The sequence below is a fragment of the Protobothrops mucrosquamatus genome, unplaced genomic scaffold (assembly GCF_001527695.2).
Source record: "Protobothrops mucrosquamatus isolate PMUCROS unplaced genomic scaffold, P.Mucros_1.0 scaffold404, whole genome shotgun sequence".
In the NCBI taxonomy this organism is placed as follows: Eukaryota; Metazoa; Chordata; class Lepidosauria; order Squamata; family Viperidae; genus Protobothrops; species Protobothrops mucrosquamatus.
This window is the reverse complement of record NW_015386735.1, coordinates 203,468-227,348: the sequence shown is the minus strand read 5'-3', so window position 1 is coordinate 227,348 and position 23,881 is coordinate 203,468. Positions and strand designations below refer to the sequence as shown.

General features: G+C 39.0%; 1 protein-coding gene across 1 annotated transcript in view; it reads right to left on the bottom strand.

The window, feature by feature from the left end:
* The window catches only part of MBOAT2 (membrane bound O-acyltransferase domain containing 2), an 88,882-nt gene that overhangs the window by 44,024 nt on the left and 20,977 nt on the right, over positions 1–23,881 (bottom strand). Inside the window, exons 2-3 of the mRNA XM_015816156.1 lie at positions 12,606–12,751; positions 12,214–12,291 (exon numbers count right to left, since the gene is read on the bottom strand). Coding sequence (XP_015671642.1) covers positions 12,214–12,291; positions 12,606–12,751 — 224 coding nt within the window. The remainder of the gene's footprint in view (positions 1–12,213; positions 12,292–12,605; positions 12,752–23,881) is intronic.

The following is a 23,881-nucleotide window of genomic DNA, read 5'->3' as shown; positions in this document are numbered from 1 at the left end:
TTGGATATTGACAGGATACAGGAATGATATTGACAAAGATGCTCTACAGCAGTGTTTCTCAACCTTGACAATTTTAAGGCATGTGGACTTCAACTCCCAGAATTCCACAGCCAGCATTGCTGGCTGTGGAATTCTGGGAGTTGAAGTCCACATGCCTTAAAATTGTCAAGGTTGAGAAACACTGCTCTACAGGCTTTACAAATGAAGCTGCTGAATGTTTTATAACTAAAAGGGACACACAAATAATGAGTCAGAAGAGTGACTTGGACAACTTTCTCATTTGGCACTTACAAAAGTGTGTTATGCCCACAAAGGAGTTCCTGAGAAAAGATAAAGAAAGAATGAAAAGAAATCAGCTTCTGGAACACTACTGCAGAAGAATAAATACCCAGACTTTTAAAAGTAAAAAAGCAGATTTATAAAGTTGGCTTATTCCACCAAGGTTAAAATGTGTATGATTTTTTTTTCTTGGCAGTTTTGAATGATTTTTTTTTCAAAATCAACTGAATAATGAGGCTTTAAAGATTTGTTATTAGATAAGATACGAGAAGAAGAGAATTTTTGTGGTATTTTTAGAGAAAGTGATAAGCAACTGTATAGTGCAGGTAGACCTCAACTTATGACCAAAATGTGGGTCAGAATTTACATTGTTAAGCAAGGCAGTTGTTAAATTTTGAGTGTCACCCAATTTTACAGCCCTTTTTGCCATGGTTGTTAAGTGTTTCACTGCAGTTGTTAAGGGTGTCACACGGTTGTTAAGCAAATCCAGCTTCCTCTATTGACTTTGAATGTTGGGAGTCAGCTGGGAAGATCACAAATGGTGATCACATGACCCTGGGATGCTGCAATTATCCTAAATACATGCTGGTTGTCAAACACCCACATTTTGATCATCTCACTGCGGAAATGCTGCAAAAGTTGGTAAACGCAAGGACTGGTGTACGTCCCTTTTTTCACTGCTGCTGTAACTTTGAACAGTCTCTAAATGAATGGTTGTAAGTCAAGAACTATCTGTATTAAAACTGAAGGAAAGTGTTAAACTTGCAAAGGAATTTCGGAGAGGAGATGAAGAGATAAAAGAAATTAATTTATGAGATATTCAACGAGGTTAAATTTCAATACGCTATTGTATTTGGTAGCTCTTAATGGACTTTTCTGATTAATTTGGAATGATGAGGGTTTATTTGTATATAGATACATAAGCTATGGGAAGAAGAGAGGGAGGTTTTGCATTTTTACAGAAAATGATAAATTACTGTGTAAAGGAAAGGAATATGAAATTGATTTTTTTGCTTAAGGATATAGATATAAATTGCTACTTCTGGTGATTCCTAATGGACTTTTGCCGATTGAGACTGAAACATGAGGTTTTGTTATTTGCTAAAAGATAAAAGATGAGATATGGACTGAAGAGATTTTAGGTTTTAATGTTGGAAAAGGTGAAAAGTTACTGAAATTGTTTATACTTGGTCCTGCTGAGGGGGAAGTCATTTCTTTACCTATATTTCCCCTACTTTTCCCTTTACATATTTTTTCTTCCTTTCCCCTCACCATCTTTTGCTCCCTAAACTTTTTTCTTTTTTATATTTTTTGTAGTTTTCATTAATTTTTTTTATCTTGGTACTTTCAAATTTCTGTAAAACTTACTACTGAAACCAATTATAAATAATTAAAATTATTTTTTAAAACTTTATAGTCTCAAAATACTTAAAACAAAATTTATAGCCTATTCATTTATTCTACGCTTTAATTAAAAGTTCAAAAGTTTTTTAAAGTTTTGAACACCATTATTTTACTGCACACAGCACAATTACAACAACATTCCCAAAATAAATGCATGTTATGATAGCTATTTTGAACCTCTCTTAGCCTCATTTGGGAAATCACACAATTCATCTCAACACTCTACAGAGCTAAGTTAGTCTTGGGCTGACTACAATCTTAGTCTATATTAATACATCAAGAAATGCATATAAAACATCAGTGTTCAAATCTAAGATATTTTAAAAGGCAAGAATTAACATAATGTCTAAACCAAATTTTAGGAATGAAGTTTTCTAGAGGTTATATTTATTAAATGCCATGTTTTTATGTCATATTACACATTACATTTTTTCCTTTCTTCCATAATTGAGATCTTCTGAAAATTCATGCTAGTGCAATTCTATTCCATTACCATATTTGTAGGTATTGTATTAACCGGATGATTCACACTTGTTTTGTTAAGCTAGTCCCAAGCATAATGTATCATGCAAAACAATATTTTAAGAACTATCTACAACTTTCATCTCAGCAACTATCATGTGTGTCTCTAAACACATGAACCCTTCTCAACAAAGATTATCTCAGATAATGAGTCAATATTTCAAAGAACTGTCAAGTCTGTTCATTACACACAGAGCAACTTTCACAAATAACTCCCAATTTCATTTCACAAACAACTTCATATGCCATGATTATTATGAGCAGGAATGTAGGTTTCCACTTTTTCCCTAAATGCCTTAATCCGGTCTAAATAGAGTCTGATTTATCTCACAGAACTCTTGTTTTAAAAGCATACATATAACCTAGAATTCATTTGCAATCAAAACATTTCACAGCACAAGTGAAATAAAAGCCACTATGGAAACTGAACAGTAAAGGAAAAAAGCCACAAAACATTCTTTCTCATCGAATTCTCGTTTACTTGCCAAACTAAATCTACAAAAAACTGAAGCCTAATATTTCCCCCAAATAATAATGGAACTTGTTCCACAAGCCAAGAGATGAGATGGTTCCAGATGGCAGTCAATGCCATTTTGAAAGAGGGAGCTGTTCCAACTGCTTTGAAGAAGGAACTGGTTCCTCTATTCTTCAAGAAGCCAGCCGTGGATCCAACAGTACTAGAGAACTACTCTTCCATCTCAAGCCTCCCTCTTTTGGAGGAAAGTCGTTGAAAAAGTGGCGAGATAATATAGAGCAGGGGTGTCAAACTCACGACGTCACGTGACATGTCACAACATATCGTGACTTTTTCCCCATTGCCAGCAATGGAGTGGGCGCAGTTTCGTCATGACGCATCCAGCCTGTGGGCCAGCAGTTTGACACCCTGATATAGAGTGGACTTACAGCAATCTTGATTCAGTTCTGTATATGAAACAGTAACTGTACCAATCACACTCATGATTGATGACTGGAGGAGTTTAAATGACAGAAACACACCACTATGGTACTGCTGAACTGTCAAAAGCCTTCATTGTTGTCGACCATAATATGCCCTAGATTCCAAGAATGCCACCAAGGGATGGGAATTGTATCATGAGATCCAGTTGGTAGTTGTAGGGGAAAGGGTCAGGCACTCCATCAGGAGGTACCACAGAGATTATTCTTCTTCCCAATTCTGTTTGACATCTCCAGGAAGTTGCTAGGAGGGTTACTGGTTCACTGTCAAATACATTTGATGTGCTAATGATATTCAATTACACATCTCCATCCTAGGCCAAATGGGCAGTTAAAACCCAATGCCTGGAGACTGTCTGAATGAGGAGAAACAGATTCAGACTCAACCCAAGTAAGTTGGAAGGATTGCTGATTCAAAAGTCTTCTGATTCCAAGGGGTTATCAATACTGATTTTTGATGGGGTTATGCTTCTCAGAGAACGCATGCTTCAAAGCTGGGGATCCGTCAGGACTGATTCCTCCTTGAATACAGTCTTTTGTGCTTTTGTCATTTCTTACATTGATTACATTGATTTATTTTTGATGGAGTTTCACCTGGGACTACCCAGCTAATGTAAAATCCCAAAAGCTGAAGGACAATGGTGGATATTCTCCGTGGAGGCTCTCCTCCTCTGGAACAGCAGAACTTAGCAACTTAGCCTTGCAGAAACCTATAAAGATCTGGCCTTTCCAACACAGCTTTGGGACTGATTACTCAAGGCATGTATGTCAGAATGTTTCTGTAACTGTTTTATCACTGTTAATTTTTGCTTTATTGTTATTACTGCTTTATTATAATCTGAATGTGTACTTTTTCTGGAGTTCACCAATACTGAGGGGCACTGGATAAATTTCATAAATAAATAAAAAAAAATTCTTCTAGTTTTCCATCCACAGTCAAGTACTGATTTAATTTTTTAATGATTGGAGTATCATGTCACACCAATTCATCTCACAATTCATTAGCTACTCTCTCTTTAAATTGGTCAAATAAAACCAGTTCATTACACTCCGTTCCAAGCAAAAAAATTGGAAATCAACAATAAATGTCAATACTTTATAAGTGTATTTCATCAGTAGATATTGCCATTCTGGCAGTTATCAAAGCCAGATGTAAATTTAAGCAAAACATTGGCATAACTATCCAAAATAGGATTATTTTCTAGATTTAGAATGGCCATTTGGCAGCTTTGTCAAAAATCCAAGTATAAATTTCATCCAAGAGCAATCTGAGAAAAATTTTAAAAGATACATAAACTTCCATCTTTTTGAACAATGAATACTTTGAATTTTTCTGGACATCTGACATATGTATGAGGCACGAAATGAAAAGACTAAGGTCACATAAGTCACCTGGTTATTGCTTGAGTCAAATGGCTAAACCGAGCATTTACCCAATTCTGGCACAGGTTCACTCAATTCTTATATTATTAGAGGCCATTAGAGACCAGCTCAGCACTCAACAGCATAGCAAGAAGATCAATTCCAATGCTCTAAGTCTAAGAATTTGAAGCCCTTTTGCCTCCCTTGTAGATAAAGTCTCACTGGAATTAGTCACACTATCTCCAATCAGTCTGGGCTGGAAATAGTTGATTCAATATTATTGATCGGTAATATTTAATAAAAAGCCAGATTTGGTGCAGTAGTTACCAGGCTAGAAGCTGAGAAACTATGAGTTCTAGTGAGTCTCCTTAGGCACAAATCCACCTGGGTGATTTTGGGCCACTCCAAGAATGCAATGGAAATCCACTTCTGAAAAGCTTGCCAAGAAAAATGCAGAGACTAATCCAGGCAAGTTGGCAGGAGACATGACTAACTTGAAAGTGCATGTGCATGTGCATGTGACTAACTTGAAAGTGCATGTGCACACACACACACACACACACACACACAGTCATTACAAGGGAGATTAGGGTTATAGAACAAGAATTCAAGCAAGTACTTTACTTTCAAATGAGGCAGACACATATATAACAATTTCTGGAGGTAAAATTCTTGTCCATTTTCTATTGTGAAGGTGGAAGAGTATTGTTTTCAGAATTGCAAGTCTTTTTATCAGTGTGAAAAGAATTTCTCACATTTTTCATCTGCATTTACAGTATGTGTAATAAAAATACCAATCATGTAATTCCCTTTTAAGAAGCAAAAAAAAATAAAAGCCAAAGAAATTTAAGTACGAGGAAAGGAAAGGAAAGGAAAGGAAAGGAAAGGAAAGGAAAGGAAAGGAAAGGAAAGGAAAGGAAAGGATAGGCTAATTCTAATTTATACCAACATCATTTAATATACAGTCTCTCATTATCAGTCTAGCCGTCCATATCACGCTTGCTTCCAGCATGTTTGTACATGCCTTCCTACACTGCCTTTTGCTCTTTAAACATCTCTCTCTTTTTTTTTGAGGTTTCATCAACTGATCCAATCAAAACTTTCTTAGTGTTTTTCTTCCTCTCAACCCATTCATTCTTCGATGTATGTTTTGCAATTTTATCCTCAATTATTTGTGCTATATGACCAAACCACCTCAAATAAATTTTTCATACTAGTCACTCACTTTTTATTTAATATTTTCATTCAGTGCTTCTTTGTAGAACCACTCCTTTTGATTAGCTACAAAAATGTCATTAAATTCCCATTACATTCAACGTACTTTTATGTTTCTCCTGATGTAATTAATCATCAAATAAGGTGACAGACCACATACCCATTACATTCCTGCTAGCAGTTGTATGTCTTAATATTTCTTCACCCATTCCCCATTTTTAATAAACATTCCATTAAAGGTTCCCCCTGTCCATCGTGTTCAACACTAGGGGGCGGTGTTCATCTCTGTTTCTAAGCGGAGGGAGCCAGCATTGTCTGAAGACATTTCTGTGGTCATGTGGCTAGCATGATGATATATCAAGGCTCATGGAAGACTGTTACCTTCCCACCGAAGTGGCACCTATTAATCTACTTGCATTTGCATGCTTTCAAACTCCTAGGTGGCCAGGAGCTGGAATCACCCCATCACATGTTACTCAGATCTTGAATCCAGGCTGTCAGCTTTCCAAGCTCAGCATCTTTAACCACTGAGCCATTGCACCTCCAAACATTCCATTAACAACTTATGAAAATTCATCTAGTAGTTGTTGTTGTTGTTGTTGTTTTGCAAATAATGTATATTTTAGTCATTCACTCCATTTTGCTCTTTTTTTAAAAATCTTAATTTTCAAAAAACATTTCTTATTGCCTTATACTTTCTACCCAACATTACTGGTCAACGACATGGCATCACCAAATGTATTTAAAATAGATGGGACTTTTTCATACTTTCCATTTGTGCACTTTTGTAACAATCTGTAATATGATTCCTTTTCATCATTTTTCCCAAAGGCTTCCGCATCCTATTTCTTTGTCTAGGTTTTTTTTTCTCATTCTGTTGGGAGAATAATCTATCTTGTAAAACTTTTTCATGCAGGATCTGTATTTTTACACACTTTTATCATTTAGTCTCTCTCCATTCCAAAATTCAGTTTTCTACGGAACTGGTAAGAGAGAAAGAGATTTGCAGATACTGGCCTCCACTACTCAATCATGACTGGTTTTCTGGTTTTTCGTGTACAACAATACTTTTTAGTGAAACATAGAAGGTAGAATCTATTGTATCAGTCATACCCAAATCATATGGAGCATTACTCTGCTGGTAAGACAGCAACAGTCAGTTTTAACACAACCAAAATCCAGCTTACCCCAAGCATGCTTACATGCATGCAAGCTAGAGTATCTAATCTAGAGACCATCTTACAAGCCAAAACACTGTGGCCCGCATCCCACCAACTANTCTCTGTGGCAGCTCCTGCCCTCTGGAATGACCTACCCCCCGACCTACGTACAGTTGCGGACCTGCGCCTTTTTCGCCGAGCCCTGAAGGCCCATCTATTCCATGCGGCCGGCCTGGCGTAGTTTGGATTGTGTTTCAGTGGGGGGTTTTGTATGGGTGTGTTTTTAGAACAGGCCTATTATTCAATTCGATTTTAAAATAGAAACTATTTATTTATTCGTGGTTTTTAGTATCGCCTGTTCACCGCCCTGAGTCCTGCGAGGGAGATAGGGCAGTATATAAATTTAATAAATAAATAAATAAATAAAATAAACCTGAAATTATATTTCCAATTTGACCTTATTTTGTTCTATGTAGATTTTCTGTATAGTAACCAACTTAATAACTGAAACACAAAAGCCAGGAGGCAATAGCAACTGCGTATATTTAGAAAATTTCATGAACATATTTATTGTGGGTTGGATATAGACTTAGACATACTTAGAACTAAAACCACTGAAATTAATTGGGCATAAACTAGGCTACTATAAGCCATACTGATTTCAATGGGCCTATCCAGACTGCAAAAAATTGTAACAGTCCTTCTCTTGGTTAATAAAACATTTCTGGTTAATGTACTTTTTTTTTTTTGCAGGAAGAAGCAAGTTACCTGTAGAGAAGGAATGGCAGAACCTGGGGCAGGGTTAAAAGAGGGATCAGCCTAAAATACCTACGTAGCCACAAGCGAACTAACTCCAGCCCCCTCTTGAATTCTGCTGACCCTTATCTAACCCCAAGCAGGTGCTAACTGTTAGTTAGTTGAGAAGATTTCTGTGCATAGGCATGATTAGCAATAAATCAAGTTTAATTGGACTTCCCCCTGTGAATCTGGCCTCTTGCCTGACATGACCCATTAGTTCACTTTTCCCCCTCAGAAAGCAGTATGAAAGAAGAAGTAGAATATGTACAAAAAATGAATTCATTCATATCCCTAAATGAGCTCTTGCTAAACCAAGAAATACTAGCTACCCAACAATGCAATCCTACTATCAGTTACATTTCCAAAAGTACTCAGGAATGCAAAGTGCTACACAGCCTCTGGTGCTGTACAATATGCAGACCTGCACAATATGCAGTTTGTCAAACAGCCTTGTGCATTCCGATGTTCTGAAAAAATAAGCAATCCATTGCTGCCAATTATTGCCACCACTAGGAAGAATACGTTACTTTTGCCCAGGTTTTCAGAGCACCTCCCACCTCAAGACATCTGCCAAGCATCGCCATCATCTCCAAGTACCACAGACACTGCCAATGCCGATGCTACTGCCATGGAACTGCTCTTCCTTTGTCGCCTTTTTCCTTCTTTAGCGCAGGTGTCCCCAACCTGTGGGTCGCAATCCAATACCAGGCCACGGCCTATTGGCCACTGGGCCATGTGAGTGGCTGGCCAGTGTGCATGTATGCATGCGTGCAAACACAGCCCTAGCGCGAGCATCGCCAGCAGCATTGCAGGCATTCGCAGCCCCACTCACATGAGTGTCATGAGCACTCACAGCCCCGCTTGTGAGCTACAGGTGTTCGTGTGCACACATGCACATGCATTCACCCCCCCACACACAAACCATCCCTTCTTTTCCCCCTCCCCCCGTTCCGGGCCACCTATCCCGAAAGGTTGGGGAACTGTGCTTTAGAGTTCTGCAAGCCTGCTCTTGTCTGAGACACACAGGCTGAAATCCCGCACAACCACAAAGCTCACTGGGTGATTTGGGGGCAGGCATTTTCTTTTCACCCCACCTATCTCATGGGTTATTGTTATGGGAACCAACTTAGAAAATAAGAACAGAACCAAAAATGACAAAAGATTATAAACACAATTAATATACTAAAAATAATGACATTGACAAAAGCACCATCAGTCAATGGCAAAGGTCAATTGTACTTGGAATAGCTTACATCCTATTACCATACCTGCTATCTCAGGAGCTTGAGAGGGACTAAACAAGTGGATAAAAATGCCAAATCCACACTAAACATTTGGCTGACTGTGCAACCAACCATAATAACAACAGCAGCTATAACGATGCATTAATTTTTTATTCATGATGCCTACGTCTCAAAGACTTTGAGCAGCTCTCAACGATCAAATGAATAAATGAGAATAAAATCGATAAAAGATGGCAAGTGCAATGCAGCGAGGGGTCTGACTTTTCCCTTACCAGCAGAGCATGGATGAAGACCCAGATCTTTAATGCTCTTCTGAACAACAGCAGAGAAAGAAAGAGAGAGAGCAATCTAAGTCTTAGAGGCAACATCATTCCAAAGAGCAGGTTATGCTACAGAGAAGAGGTGCTTCTGGGATCCCGATCAATGGCATTGTTTAATCAAAGAAGCCCAGAGAGCATCAACCCTACAAGATTGGCGGATATGGGAGATAGGCAGTCGCTCAAGCAACCAGACCCTATATGGCTATGCCATGTAGGACTTTAGAGGTAACAACCAGCACCTTGAATCACACCCAAAGCCAAACTGGTAACCAGTGCAGCTTGCAAAGCAGAGGTGTTACATAGGCATACCAAGCCATGCCCATTACTTTCACGCTGCGACATTCTGGACCAGTTGAAGCTTCCAGTTGGTCTTAAAGGACAGCCTCACATAAAGAGCATTGCAGTAGTCAAGCCTGAAGAGGACTAAGGTTATGAGTGACTGTCTGATGGGCCTCCTGATCTAGAAAAAGACACAATTGGCACACCAATTCTGCACAGCCCTTCCTAGCCACAGCCGACACCTGCTCTTCAAGCAGGAACTAAAAACCCAGAAGATATATTGTGATAAGCGTGACTGGTTGATTGATTGACGAATGTTACTCTTCACTTTTTTTAGACATACAGAACAGGAAATACAGGCAACTAGGTTTCCCACTTACAAACAAAAAAGCAACAGTATGGTAACATTATTAGGAACAAACAAAAATTCTTACAACTGTCAACATTTCCACAAGGGCTTTTTTTTTCTGAACTGCAATAATAATTCAGTTGGTTATTAGACCATCCCTCTTACAAAGTGTTTTAATAAAGGCAGTGGTTTATCTCAGCTCTGATGTTTGTATTCAGGTTCTCTAGCAAGTTAAAATGAAGGATAAAAAAAAAGAGATAAGAATTCAGTGGCACGTGGTGGTGGAATGGGGCTCTCGTTCTCAGACCTATTTGCTGCCACATAACCCAGGAGCTGCTATACAGGTGTATCGATTTCACTTTGCTGCTTCTTCTTCCTAAGGCAGTGGTGGCGAACCTATGGCACGCGTGCCAGAGGCGGCACTCAGAGCCCTCTCTGTGGGCACGTGTGCCATCACCCCAGCTCTGACTCCCCCCGCGGCCCCCTCCTCACCAGCAGCCCTCCCAAAGGAGAGTCACCCCCGGGTGCAGCCCGCGTAGAGCAGTGCAGCCAAGGTCATGGCAGCCAGGCAGCAGGGACAAGACTCCGCCCTCATGCCCCGTCATGTGCAGATGATGCTGCGGGGCACGGGCGGAAGGTGTGGCCGCCATGGCGCTCCAGGGCTGCCTAGGCGATCTGCTGCGGTGGGCCGTGGAGGCGGTGGATGGTCCTGTGGATGGGTGGGGCAGAGGCAGAGTGGGGGCGGGTGGAGGGGGTGGGGCGATTTTTGGGCATTTGGTCTTTAAAAGGTTCGCCATCACTGTCCTAAGGACTCCATAATGTCCCATAGGAAAATGTGCCTCAGAATTGCTTACAACAGCTTTTCAGAACCAAAATAGCTTACATTCAAGCGTAGTGTAGGAGGCAAAAACCTACACATTATAGTACCAGTTCATGTAGTAACATGATCCTAAACACAATGTTGATCTTGTACTATACTTAATTGGTACTTAATTATGCAGATGAAATGAGGTTATTATAATTCTGCTACCTTAATTACACACACACACACACACAAAATCACTAGATTTCTTCTGCTACATAAATTCTATATGCCAACGCTTAAGTACTGTACTGAACATCTTAATTTGAGAACGAGGTTGAACTAATATTGTCAGTACTTTTACCAAAGGCCATAATTCCCCCCCACCAGATGCTTTCCAAATATATTGGGATTAAAATTCTTTCAATACCAGCCCAGAATAACTGGGGAATTTCAGGAGGTGAAGTCTTATCATATCCAGAACAAAAAAAACAAAACAAAAAAAAGGCTGAAGAAGTCGAGAAGGCTCTTCTGGCCTTTAACAGCCCATAAAAATCTTAATTTTTTTTTTAAACCACTGTTTACAATTTCACCAGTCAATGAAGGACTGGCTTCCCAAGGGAGTCTGTGTTGTGCAATTAATTTTTACCACAATTCACAAAAACATCACATTTTCACGCCAAGATGGGAATGAAATGTATACATGGGCCAGGTTCAACATTTTGCAACTTACTATGATAACTGTGTCACATAGGTTTGAATGTGGCATATTCTATGGCACAACTGTAGACCTCCATCCTGTTTAACATCTATAACTCAAGAGCCATAGTTGAGAACTAAAGCTTATAAATGCAGTTGTGATTTGCCTTGATCTCTGTTTTATCAGACACATAATAAACGTACACTGCTCATAATGATAGATATTATAGTAATTCAGATTAAGAAGACAAAGGGGCAACAGGTAGCATGGACTATGCAACTAGCAATGAAGAGACAGCCAGGAGACTCCCAGACGCGAAACAAAGCATGCAAATTATGCTTATTTGTGGATATAAGTACTGTGTTTTTTTCTTTCTTTAAAACTGATGAATCAAAACTCAAATTTCTGTGCTATCTTGTTACAGATTTTTGTACTTAAGAGGGACTAAGAACGTGAAGTCAGAACACTGACGATGAAGCAATGAAAACACATTAGCAACTCAGTACAGAGAATAACAGCATCCCTCCAGGGTTTCTAACTGCAAACAATAAGTGTGATAAGCTTCTGGCACTTTAAACAGCAGATAAGATGGATGATACTTTTCTACATAAACAAGACACCTGAAGGTGAATCTAGGCACCAGAAGCGATTCTAAAATACTCAAGACAATATACATTGTGCTCAAAATTAAAGATATGGAGTGCACTAGGATAGGACTTGTTTACTTCATAACATATATAACTTTTCACCTAAAATCCCAGTCACCTGCAATTCATATCACTCTCTATACTTCACTTAAGGATATATGAATGGCTCAATACTCACTTGTGCATATTTTCCACTCCTATAATGATCATGATATAGTATGAAATTCCACTTTGTATAACAAAATGTAAGGCATACCTAGGAAGGAAATATTATGATAATGGCTTATTAATCCAGGTACCAATTCAGTTTTAAATAATAGAGAGAAATAAAACACTGCCCTGATCTGCTCTTTTGTTGATAAATTGTTATCTATTAGAATTAAATTAGAATTTCAGAGACATCAAAATTACTCTAAAGCCATTGTCACCCATTGTATCCAAGTTTAATAAATGGGTCCTGTCGTGATCCCTTTCTTTTAAGAATACACTAATGTTTTGGAAATAGAATCCAGCATTCTAACATTAATTCTAGGAAATAAAAGCACTGAAATGAAAAATCGAGCTACTTACCATCCAAAACAAAAAAGTGCAAGATAAAGGCCCAAGAGTGTGGCAACAACATGCCTTATGAATGGACTAGTTTTGCTTGAATGAAGGTAAGTTCGAAACCACACAGCAGCCAGCAAGGCAAACAGTTGGCATACTACAAAATTGACCTGCAAGAAGAGACAATGATTATTAAAAACATTAATATTCATATAATTATATGTTGACGTTGATTTTCTGTTTATGCAACAAATGAACAAAACCAACAGTGGCAAACTTTTAAAAAAGAACTTTTAACTCACACTTTCACAATAAAAGTTCCAAATCTGGTTGTTTTTTTTAAATAAATCAATCCCCAATTTGCATTATTGTTCATACACACAGAAAAAAAAAGCAAATCTTTGCTGTATTTGGACAGTAAAGCGGATGAGCTGCTTCAATGAAAGGAGATGGCAGGGGAACTGTCTGCATTCTTAAAAAATGGTATTAAAATTTTATTTGAGAACCTTGTATTCTGTAGATAGGGCAATGGCAACTATAGCTTTTAGAAAGGCTAAAAAGAGTTATGGTCGAGTTAAGATGGATTCCTTTCTCAGAACAAGTCCCAAAGCAGATAGCTAATACCTGACGACATTGATGCTGCAGCCTTTTCTCAGTCTCAAGTATTAAAATTTTTTAAAGCACAGTATCAAAAGGGAGAACAATCTTTGAAGCATAGCTGCCATAGATAAAAATGCAAAGTAAGGGCCTGTTTAGTAATCACATGCATTGTGATTCCGTGCAAAGGGAGCTCCAAAGAAATTTGGAAAGTGCATATAGGACCAGATGCCCATTTCTGACTAAGCAGAAATGGGAAAATACAGAAGTTGCACAGCGATCTTAGAAATAAGGTCAAGAAAAACCAAAGGGAGCTTATTTCCTTTTTATTAAATCAAATGCAGTATCGAATTTCAACTGGCCTTCTGACTTTTCAGAAAGCCTTAAAAGCTTGGATAACTAGTGAGGTTAACCAGTCAGGAGCTGTCAACTTACTGTTGGTTGTTATTGCCCTTGGTTGCCATTATGTGTTTCTTTATATTGTTTATTTTGTATCCTTAGTTTTCAAATTCTGTTAGCATACCCGAAATTGCTCTTGCAGGTTGGGTAGCCATATAAATGGATTAAAAATATACAGACAATAAAATATTGTGCCAAGAATGTGCAGCGTGCTCATGTTATGAAGCATCTAATTTATCCCGAATGTTTGTTTAAAACCATGATTCCATTTAGAAATTTGTTCACCACAGATGCCGTCACTGTACAATGAAATGGCAGCACATGTCCTATAGTTTGCCATTTGGTGTTTTGGTAAATAGGATTTTTTTTTTCCTTATGTGATTATTGCTTTTTTAGCTTTGTTGTATTTGATTTATGTTTTAACTGTTAATGATTGTAAATAGTCAGATGTTTTGTGAGTTGTGTCATTTCTAAATACAGGTAGTCTTTGACTTACAACCATTTGTTTAGTGACCCTATGAAGTATAACCACACTGAAAAAAAGTGACTTTTGACTGGGTTTCAAACTTACAACTGTTGCAACATCCCCACAATGGCGTGATCAAAATTTGGGCATTTGGGAGTCTGTTATGTTGCAGTAGCCTGAGATCACGTGATCACCATTTGCAACCTTCCCAGTCAGCTTCCAAGAAACAAAGTCAATGGGGGATGCTGGATTTGCTTAATGGCCATCTGATTCACTTATCCAGGGGTCCCCAATCCCCGATCTGCGGCCCAGTACTGGGCCGCAACATGCCAGCAACCGGTCCACACAAACAAGCAAAGCCCCATCCACAGGATGCAGGCTGCACACAAAACCACACACCCTCCGGTCTGTGGAAAAATCTCTCTCCATGGAACCGGTCCCCGATGCCCAAAAGGTTGGGGACCTCTGCACTTATCTACTGCAGTGATTCACTTAACAACAATGGCAAAACTGACCATAAAACTGGGTGTGACTTCATGTAACATCTGCTTTCTTAGCAATGGAAATTCTAGTTGTAGTCATAAGTCAAGGGCCACCTGTCACTAATTTATCACGATTACTAATTTAAAAAGGGAAGTGTAAACAAAGGAATCCAAAGGAGGCCCACCCAAGATAGCAAATAGGCCTGAGGGAAAGGCTATTTGAAGAAAACTGCCCAAGCCTTGAGCATATACAAAATAACATCAGAGCACTGTTTCAGTGCAGTATTGATATTGGCACTTATTTATACGTGCAAGGGTAGGGACAGAATGAAGGAATGGCTTTATCTACTCATTGCTGTCCAACGGATATTGTGCCAAGCCAGGCTCCAAAGTTAGAAACAAGCTCAGTCACAGAGGAAATATCCTTGGATAGAGAGGGAGAATAAAAAGAATTTGGATCCAAATCCCATTTCACCACCACCACCACCGTCATTAATGTTATTTCGGCAAGCTAGTTATATCCATTTGCCACTTTCAAGTCTATCCCCCAAACAAGTTTCATCCTCTCTCAGATCTCTGGCTCATCCTTGCAGTTTCCCCTTTTCTTTTTGGGTGTTTGTTTAAAACATGTAAATAGGGCAAATTAGGCTGCGAATCTCAAAAGAATCAGGGTAGATCCATAGTCACCTTTGGCACAGCATGGTGGAAGATTTGCCAAGGCTTAAGAATCTGTGTACTGAATGGAATATTTCCCAGAGAATTCTATCCGAGCCAATTTTAGTTACAGAAAGTAAGGAAAGCTGTACAGTAGTCTAGTTACAGAAAGTAAGGAAAGCTGTTCAGCATCCCAACGCCGTTTCACTTGGTTGCACCATTACCAAGTGCAGCGTCTGAACAAACAATCTTATGTCTAGAATGTGCGGCTATTAAATTATCGAAGACACAGTGCTTCTTACTGTGTCTTCTTTACAGAATTATCCAGGGTGGGGGTGGGATGGGAAGGGAATCAAATTCCCTACTTTCCAAACTCAGGAAGGCTTTTGAAACCGGTCCGCGCAAAGCTTCGAACACTAAAGTTGGCTCAACTTCACTGTAGTACTGTAATGTAAGCTGCTATTCAAAGACACTGTGACTTACAAGAGACCCAACTAATTCTTAAAGTAACAAGAATCCACATTAAAACTGAGACACCCAACTCTTCTAGTGATCAAAACTAAGAATAAGCTCTTAAGATTTGTAAAATATACCATGCGTTAGATTGTGCTACAACTGATAAACTTCATCTCACCCGATATGCTACCAATAAAGTTTAGCTTCATATAAAGGCAAAGAATGATTTAGAAAGCCTGTGATAAACCTGAGGTCATAGCTTTTTAAAATTAAATGACTGTTTCAAATTTCCATTTGCACTTTTTTTTACAGTATCACCGTGCCAGACAAAAAAGTATTATTTGTTCTAATAAACACATATTATAAGAAAAGAACCAACACTTCTTAGACTCACGTTCATTTGTAGTTGCCTACATATAATCCTCCCCTAGAAGAATTTAAGGTTTTTTTTTCATTCCTTTGACATAAAATAGTCCCCAGTACAGCATATTGTGTCTGTATGCGTGTCTCATATCAGTGAAAGATGCAGAGCAAAGATGAAAACCTATAGAAGAGGCAAAAATCCTATTAGGTATATTAAATAATGCATCTGGAAGACCAGTGAAACTGAAAGAAAATATTACTTGAGAATCAGACTTTTCAAAAGTAAGTGCCAATAAAAGGAGTACTGTTCTGTAGGTTGACACCCTTTCCAAAAGGGGATCTTTTCATTATGTCTTTTACTATCTGCTATGTCTAATACTCTTCCCTTTCTTTGTGACAAGCTCTCCAAGATTTTCTCTGCAATACAAATGGGGAACTTGTAACTTTCCATGTATTGCTGAACTACAATTTTCAGAATCCTTCCTCATCGGCATGTTTTTCAGTAACATATAGGTCACAGGTTCTTCACTCAACTCTCACTTAAAAGCACTCCTACTCTGCTTTCACTTTACACTTTTACTTAAAGCATCTTGTGATCTAAGAACTTGCTGATCCTTAGGCTCTGAAATTCACTGTAAGGCAACATTTCCGTCCCTCCCCCCTTTTTAAAAAGAGAGATACTTGGGTATATCCTGACATTTCACCTGCTATTTATCCATTATTTCATCAGGTGACTCTAAGGGAGCAGAACCAACTCAGGGCCCCTGGCCACTTCAGTGGCTTCCAAACTCTGAGCCTTTATGGCCTGTTGGGTTTAGGAAGCAGAAGATTCTTGGATCTTTCAAACCGGTTCTCCTCTCCCCTGACCTCCAGGATCTACAGGTCCTGGATCTATATCAGCCCAAAGAGTGGAAGATCAGTAGAGGAGGAAGAGGAAGAGGTGCAGGATGAAGCAGGAAAGAGGCGCTTATACAACAACCCACTCCCCAGTGTCCATCAACTGTTTTAGGCTAGTTCTGAAGAGGGAGGGGGCTGGAAGACCTATGCAAGGACACTAAAGCAGTGTTCAAAAGTAGCCCCAACCCAAGTTAAGTACTCTTTCAAAAGAGCAATATTCCCAGTGGTGAGATTCAAATATGTGAACAACCGGTTCTCTGTGTGGATGTCGCTTTCGGAAGTCCATTCTGGGCCTGGGCAACAAAAAATTAGCTACCGGTTCTGCCGAAGTGGTGCGAACTGGCTGAATCCCACCACTGAATATTCCCCTCTTTCGAAGTAGCCAGAAAACAGCTGACAGGTGTTGTATAGCCCTTTCTCAAAACTTGCTTCCCGGTCATTCACAACCCAGTTAAGAAAGTGATTGGTGGATGTTTTCCACTTGCTGGTGACATTTGTGGAAGGGAAAGTTTGATGAATCCCTCAAGCCTTTTCCTTAAGTTGTCCTATGCACAGAAAATAAGGCAAGCACCATTTAGCAGCATTTTTCTGTAGGGAGTAGATGCCCATGGTTAGGGCAGCAAGTTTTATTTATTCACTGTTTCTTGCAAGGTAGATATTACAATTTACAACAATAAAATATATAATACTAATATAGTCCTCGACTTACAATCACAACTGAGCCCAAAGTTTCTGTTGCTAAGTGAGACATTTGTTAAGTGAGTTTTGCCCCATTTTCGACCTTTATTGCCACCGTTGTTAAGTGAATCACTGCAGTTGTGAATCTGGCTTCCACATTGACTTGACATGTCAGAAGATATCAAAAGGTGATCACATAATCCCAGGACACTGCAACCATCATAAATATGAGTCAGTTGCCAAGTGTCTGAATTTTGATCACATGACCACGGGGATGCTGCAACGGCCATAAGGGTGAAAAACATCGTCAGTCACTTTTTTCAGTGCCGTTGTAACTTCAAACAGTCACTAAATGAACTGTTGTAAGTTGAGGACTACCTGTACAAACACAGACCAAAGAGAATACTGAAAAAGAGACAGCAAATGTGATTTTGATGATTAAAAACAAGTAAATAATAAAACTGGAGTAGAGAGCCAGCTCAGATAACCATCTAAAATAATCACACGTGTAAATAAGACTCTCGTCTAGACATCATTAAAAATTTAAAGGACTATGAAACTTCATTACAAATTTCTATTCTAAACATATTTCTATTGAAATATTTGAGGGAAAAATAATATAATTAAGAGGAGAAAATACAAACTGTAGATAATTAACAATACATTACGAAAATACTGTAATATATATATATATATATATAGTTTATATCTGTTGTCCTTTCAGGGTAAACCTGACAGAAATCACAACCAGATGGGCTAATTCAGGGGTAGGCAACCTTGGCTCTTTTATGACTCGTAGACTTCAACTCCCAGAATTCCTGAGCCAGCCATGCTGGCTCAGGAATTCTGGGAGTTGAAGTCCACGAGTCATAAAAGAGCCAAGGTTGTCTACCCCTGGGCTAATTCTACTTAATCGTAGAACTAAATTGACAGAATCTTCCAATCTGAAAATACCATCCTTACTCCCTTCCCTCCAGGTTCCTTTACAGAGGGAGGGTCTCTCCTGAGTCTCTTGCCCCATTCAATATCCATTTGTGGGCTACATTGCTTCTTAGCCAGCTGTTCCCTTGACAGTGTCTCTTTGTTCATTCTTCCAAAGTCTTTCCCAGATACCATTACAACAGGTCAAATTTAAACATAAATTCTCATGATACAATGATGGAATATAAACTTTCCTCACAAATATATAATTTCATCAAACAATCTTTGTTCTGAGTTACACTTCCCTAGCAGATTATAAATATGCCTTACAAATATTCAGTAGTTATGAATTATAAATTATATTTTTTTAAAATTCTATCAAATTACTCAATTTGTTTGGTTAATTTTGTTTCTGTAATTCCTTTGTTGCTGTGCGGCTTATGTATTTGGAGGTATTTAAACCAATTAATATGGAAGAGTAGCAAGAGACTTGAAAGATCTTAATTTTTCCTATTAATAATAAAGTCTTGTACCCTAAACAAATTACTGACTTTCCATTGAGTTACCTAATATTTTAAGATCTCTTGAAAATTGCTTAATTTTGTGTGTATCAACCCCAATATGGAGTCATGCCCCTTCCATAGATGTGAAGGAAATATAAACCTTTCTGAAATCCATTTTAAGCAGCTAGCACGACAATAAAATCTGAAACTTAGAACTGCTAACCCATCTCACTCTTCTGAATTCTACATTCCTGAATGTAATAGTTGGCCTTTTATAACACCATGTATTAATTTAGTACTTCACTGAATACCTTCTTTTCAATAAAGATATAAATTTCTAAAATAGAAAATCTAGTTTAATGAAATATTCATTTTTCCCACTCCAATTCTGAACCAAGACAGGTTTAATTTCTTCCATCAAGAAATATCTGTTGTTAAGTGTTGACAGGTTGATGAATGAATATTTTTGAAGAGATCTTTGTTCCTTTTTGTCAAGAAAAACTCCTAGTTATTTGATGTTTTTATAGTAATATTAAAGCCTATTAATTGATATAAACGTTATTTTCATCCTGCAAAGTTCCATATCGACCCTGAGTTTTTCCTTTCTTAAACATGACACCAACCATATTGTTTTATATATTCTATCAGCATGGTTAAGGAGACTATAGGTTGACCAATTGTTAGTACAATATTATTAGCAATTAATTCCATTCATGGTCTTGTGCAGTTAATTTCACTGATGGAATTTTATTTTCTGATGGAATTTTATTTTCTTGACATATTTGGACTGCCGATGATTCTAATGCTGATAAAAATAAATAGGGAGAGACAGGACTCCCTTGTCTTATTCTCTTCAATATAGTTCATTGCTGTAAAGTAAGACCATTTGCTTTAATTTTAACTTTTTATTCTTTATAAATAGTCCATATCCATGTAAAAAAAAATAGGGCCACAGCCTCCTTGCTTTGGGGGGGGAGGGGCAGATGTGTAAAAAAATTGTCAAAAGGTTTTTTAGAGGAATTTTTAGAGAATAGCAAATTTTAAGTTGGTACAATTTTCTGCTGATTGAAAGACTAGTTCATAGCACCTTATCTTAATTCTCTCACTGAAATTAAAGGATTAAATCCCTGTGGTCATCATTAAAGTGCCTCATTAAAGTATTTAAACCTATAATATATTAAACACAAAACATAAACATATACTTAGAAAACTTCTTTAAAACTATTTTATAATCAGGTAGCAACAGCTGAGAAGGACTTCTTTTTTGTAACAATTTGCATTTATATTAATCAAGGGCATCCAGAGGGGAGTTTCTGATGCAAATTTCCAAGCCAATAAATACAGGGGGAAACATTCCAGTTGATATTTTTAATGCAAGCTATTATGATTTTCAATATTACTTAGAACTGAGGTAAACAATGGACTATAAACCACTCATAATCACTACACTAACTTTTAAAATAGATAAAAAGACATACAAAAGAAATAAACTTGACTTATTTTAAATCTCACTAAAAGTATTAAAAGTATTCTTACTTTTCTCCCTAAAATTAAATGGATACAAAGAACCTGTTGGCAGAGGGTTTTTTTTAAAAAAAAAATTATGACAGGTTTCATTTCTAAAATGAATGGATAAGAAGATAGCAGTAACAAGCTCCAACACTGGAAGTTTTTAAGAAGAGACTGGACAGCCATCTGTCCGAAATGGTGTAGGGTTTCCTGCCTGCCTGAGCAGGGGGTTGGACTCGATGACCTCCAAGGTCCCTTCCAACATCATCATCATCATCATCATCATCATCATCATCACCATTATTATTATTATAAACTTTGACCTAACAAATTCTCAAAGGAAAAAGGTTAATGTTTACAGACAGTATTTGTCCTCCATAATAATAACAATAACAACAATAACAACAACAACAACAACATTGGAAGGGACCTTGATTATAGGAAGGCTTCTGACTGTAGATAACCCTCAAAAACATGAGTAGATTAGACCATCACGCCTGCCAATTGATAAATGTGGAAGCAACAATCAAAATAGAATATGGTGCAACTAAATAGCTCAAAATTGGAAAAAGAGAGTGTAGCAAGGTTGTATAAATTATTTAATTTATATGTACGTATCATGAAATTGCTGGAATAGAAGAAAGATTATTGAGAAAAACATCAAAACAAATAAGCTGTTTATACCAATTTGATAAACTGACAATAGGAAAGACCTACATAAGCTCTTGCTGAAGGGAAAGAAGAAAAGCTGGTCTGCTCAATATGTTTTTTTTTTTAAAAAAAGATGTACGAAAGTTAATGCCAACCCAATGCCAATACAGGCAGTCCTTGACTCACAGCCACAACTGGAACCAGAATTTCTTCACTAAGCTACACAGGGCTCACTTTACTATATTATAATTCCAGAATCAAGGATCGTTAAGTGGGAAGAGGAGAGTGGAGTTCCCAGTAAGGAGCACAGGGGCGCCACAGGCGGTGGGGGAAACCCAAAACAGGAAACACACACGTTGGGAGGGATGCTGCAGTGTATCATAAGCTCAGGGAAGCTAGGGAAAGAATATGCTGCAGCTCGGGGATTTCTTGGCACATCACAGCTCTTAAGACTGCAAGAAGCTGCTGCCACCCAAAGCTGGCCCAGCAAAGCAGCACCGGAAACCACAGAAGACAGCACAAAACCACCACACCACAGGAAGCCCCAACAGTGCAGCACAAAGCCACCATGTCCCGGGAAATGCAAAGGGGTTACTTGGGGCTACTGCGGCTCTGTGGCTGCTAGCAATAGTGTAAAACCCAACCCCCACCTAGCCCAGCAGTGCAGTGAGAAGGGGCCACTGGGTGCACTGGGAAGCCATAACCACCCCAGCCTAGTCCCAGCCAGTCGCCCTGCACTCCACAGTCGTCCTGCACTCTGCCACCCCAGCTGACCTTCGCTGAGACTGCGTTGCAGCTCAGATCCCTGGTCCCCAGCACCCTAGCTGATCTTTGCTGCTGTCTTTCTCCTGCTGCTGACAAAGCATTCCGGGCCTGGCCCTTCACGAGGAAGCTGCTGGTCATATGAGAGGCCATCTTCCCCAGGTCTCGTGAAGAAATTGCCGTGTACAACCTGAGGAAGAAAGCCTCATGTGGCCAACAGCTGCCTTGTGAAGGGTCAGGCCAGGCATGCTTTATCAGCAGCTGCAGAAATAAGACAACGAAGGTCAGTTAGAGCAGCGGTTCTCAACCTATGGGTCGCGACCCCATTTGGGGTCGATCGACCATTTCATGGGAGTCACCAAGCAAGGCTGTCCGCCATTTTTTTCCCCTTTTCCGGCGGGTGCCTTACCTCCCTTGGGCTGGGCCAGCTGGTGGTCGGCCTGCTCCGTCTCTGCTGCTTGCCAGCTACGCCTCGGCCGGCGCAGGGGGCGGAACCACACATGTGCGGCGCTCCCGGGCAGGGAAAGTCCTCGACTTACGACCGGTTTAGTCCTCGACTTACGACCGGTTTAGTCCTCGACTTACGACCGGTTGGGGGTCGCGGCATTAAAAAGGTTGAGAACCACTGAGTTAGAGTGTCAGGGCCAGGGAGTGCAAGGTGCTAAAAGGGCACAGAAGGGGGGGTAGATAGATTAGGTGTTGGGAGTTGAAGCACCAAGTGTCCCCAAGTGTGGGCAAGCTGCCAAAACAATTGAATTTTGATCATGGGAGCCCTGCACCAGCTGTAGCTTCAGAGATCAGTTGTAACTCCTTTCATTCAGCACCACTGTGACTTTGAACGGTGGCTGAAAGAATGGTCGTAAGTGCAAGGACTATCTATAGATGGGGGGGGAAAAGACTAATAATGGACGCTAATGTTCTAGGTTCAACATTTCACAGGTAGGATGGCATATCCATCGCATAACAATATGCCTGCTACTTGGGAGAAAGACTATGATAGATCTAGAGCCAGGGGTAGGCAACCTTGGCTCTTTTATGACTCGTGGACTTCAACTCCCAGAATTCCTGAGCCAGCAGGCTCAGGATTTCTGGGAGTTGAAGTCCACGAGTCATAAAAGAGCCCAGGTTGCCTACCCCTGATCTAGACAAAATGTTAAAGGTATATGCAAAGACATATATTGACATAGTCATAGTTTTCCTAGCTGTAATATATGGTAATGACAGCCTCTGAATGGGGGTGCTAAAAAAAATATTGTGAATATCTTGGACTACAAGAACAAAGGATTGAGTACAAGATGAAGAAAAACTCTAGCCACCTAAAGTTGTGACTCTGAGGCAACCTTTCAATTTGATTTTAAGTGCTTATAAACACACACACACTTCCATTCACACATACCATACACTACTCACTGGAACCACCAACAATGAAATTAATGTTTAAGTATTTTGGGCACATAATGGCACAGCAAGTGTCATTAGAGAAGACCCCAAATGTGTGGAAAAATTGAAGGCAATAGAAAAAAAAGCACAACAGAAAACAAAATGGCTAGATCGCTTCTATCACGGATGATACAAACAGAAGCTTACAAGGTCACAGAGAATCAATTACTAATAAACAATCCAAGCAAAATTAAAACCACTGGGTCACAAAGAGCTGGAAGTGACTGCACAACTATCCACAACAAAAGTTCTATTTAATGCTTAAGATGAGGAAAATGTCAAGAACATAAACTACTGTTTTCCATAATGACTAGACTCAAAGCCGGCAGGCTGACTTTAGGTCAATCACTCTCTCTCAACCCAACTCAACCCAACCCAATTCACAGGATTCTTGTTGTGGGGAAAATTGGAGGAGGAAAGTGTACTATTCATGTTTGTCATCTTGAGTTACTTATAAAGTAATAAAGATAGGGAAAAATGAATAAAAAAAAAAAATTGTACTTATAGTGATTTGCTTTGTTG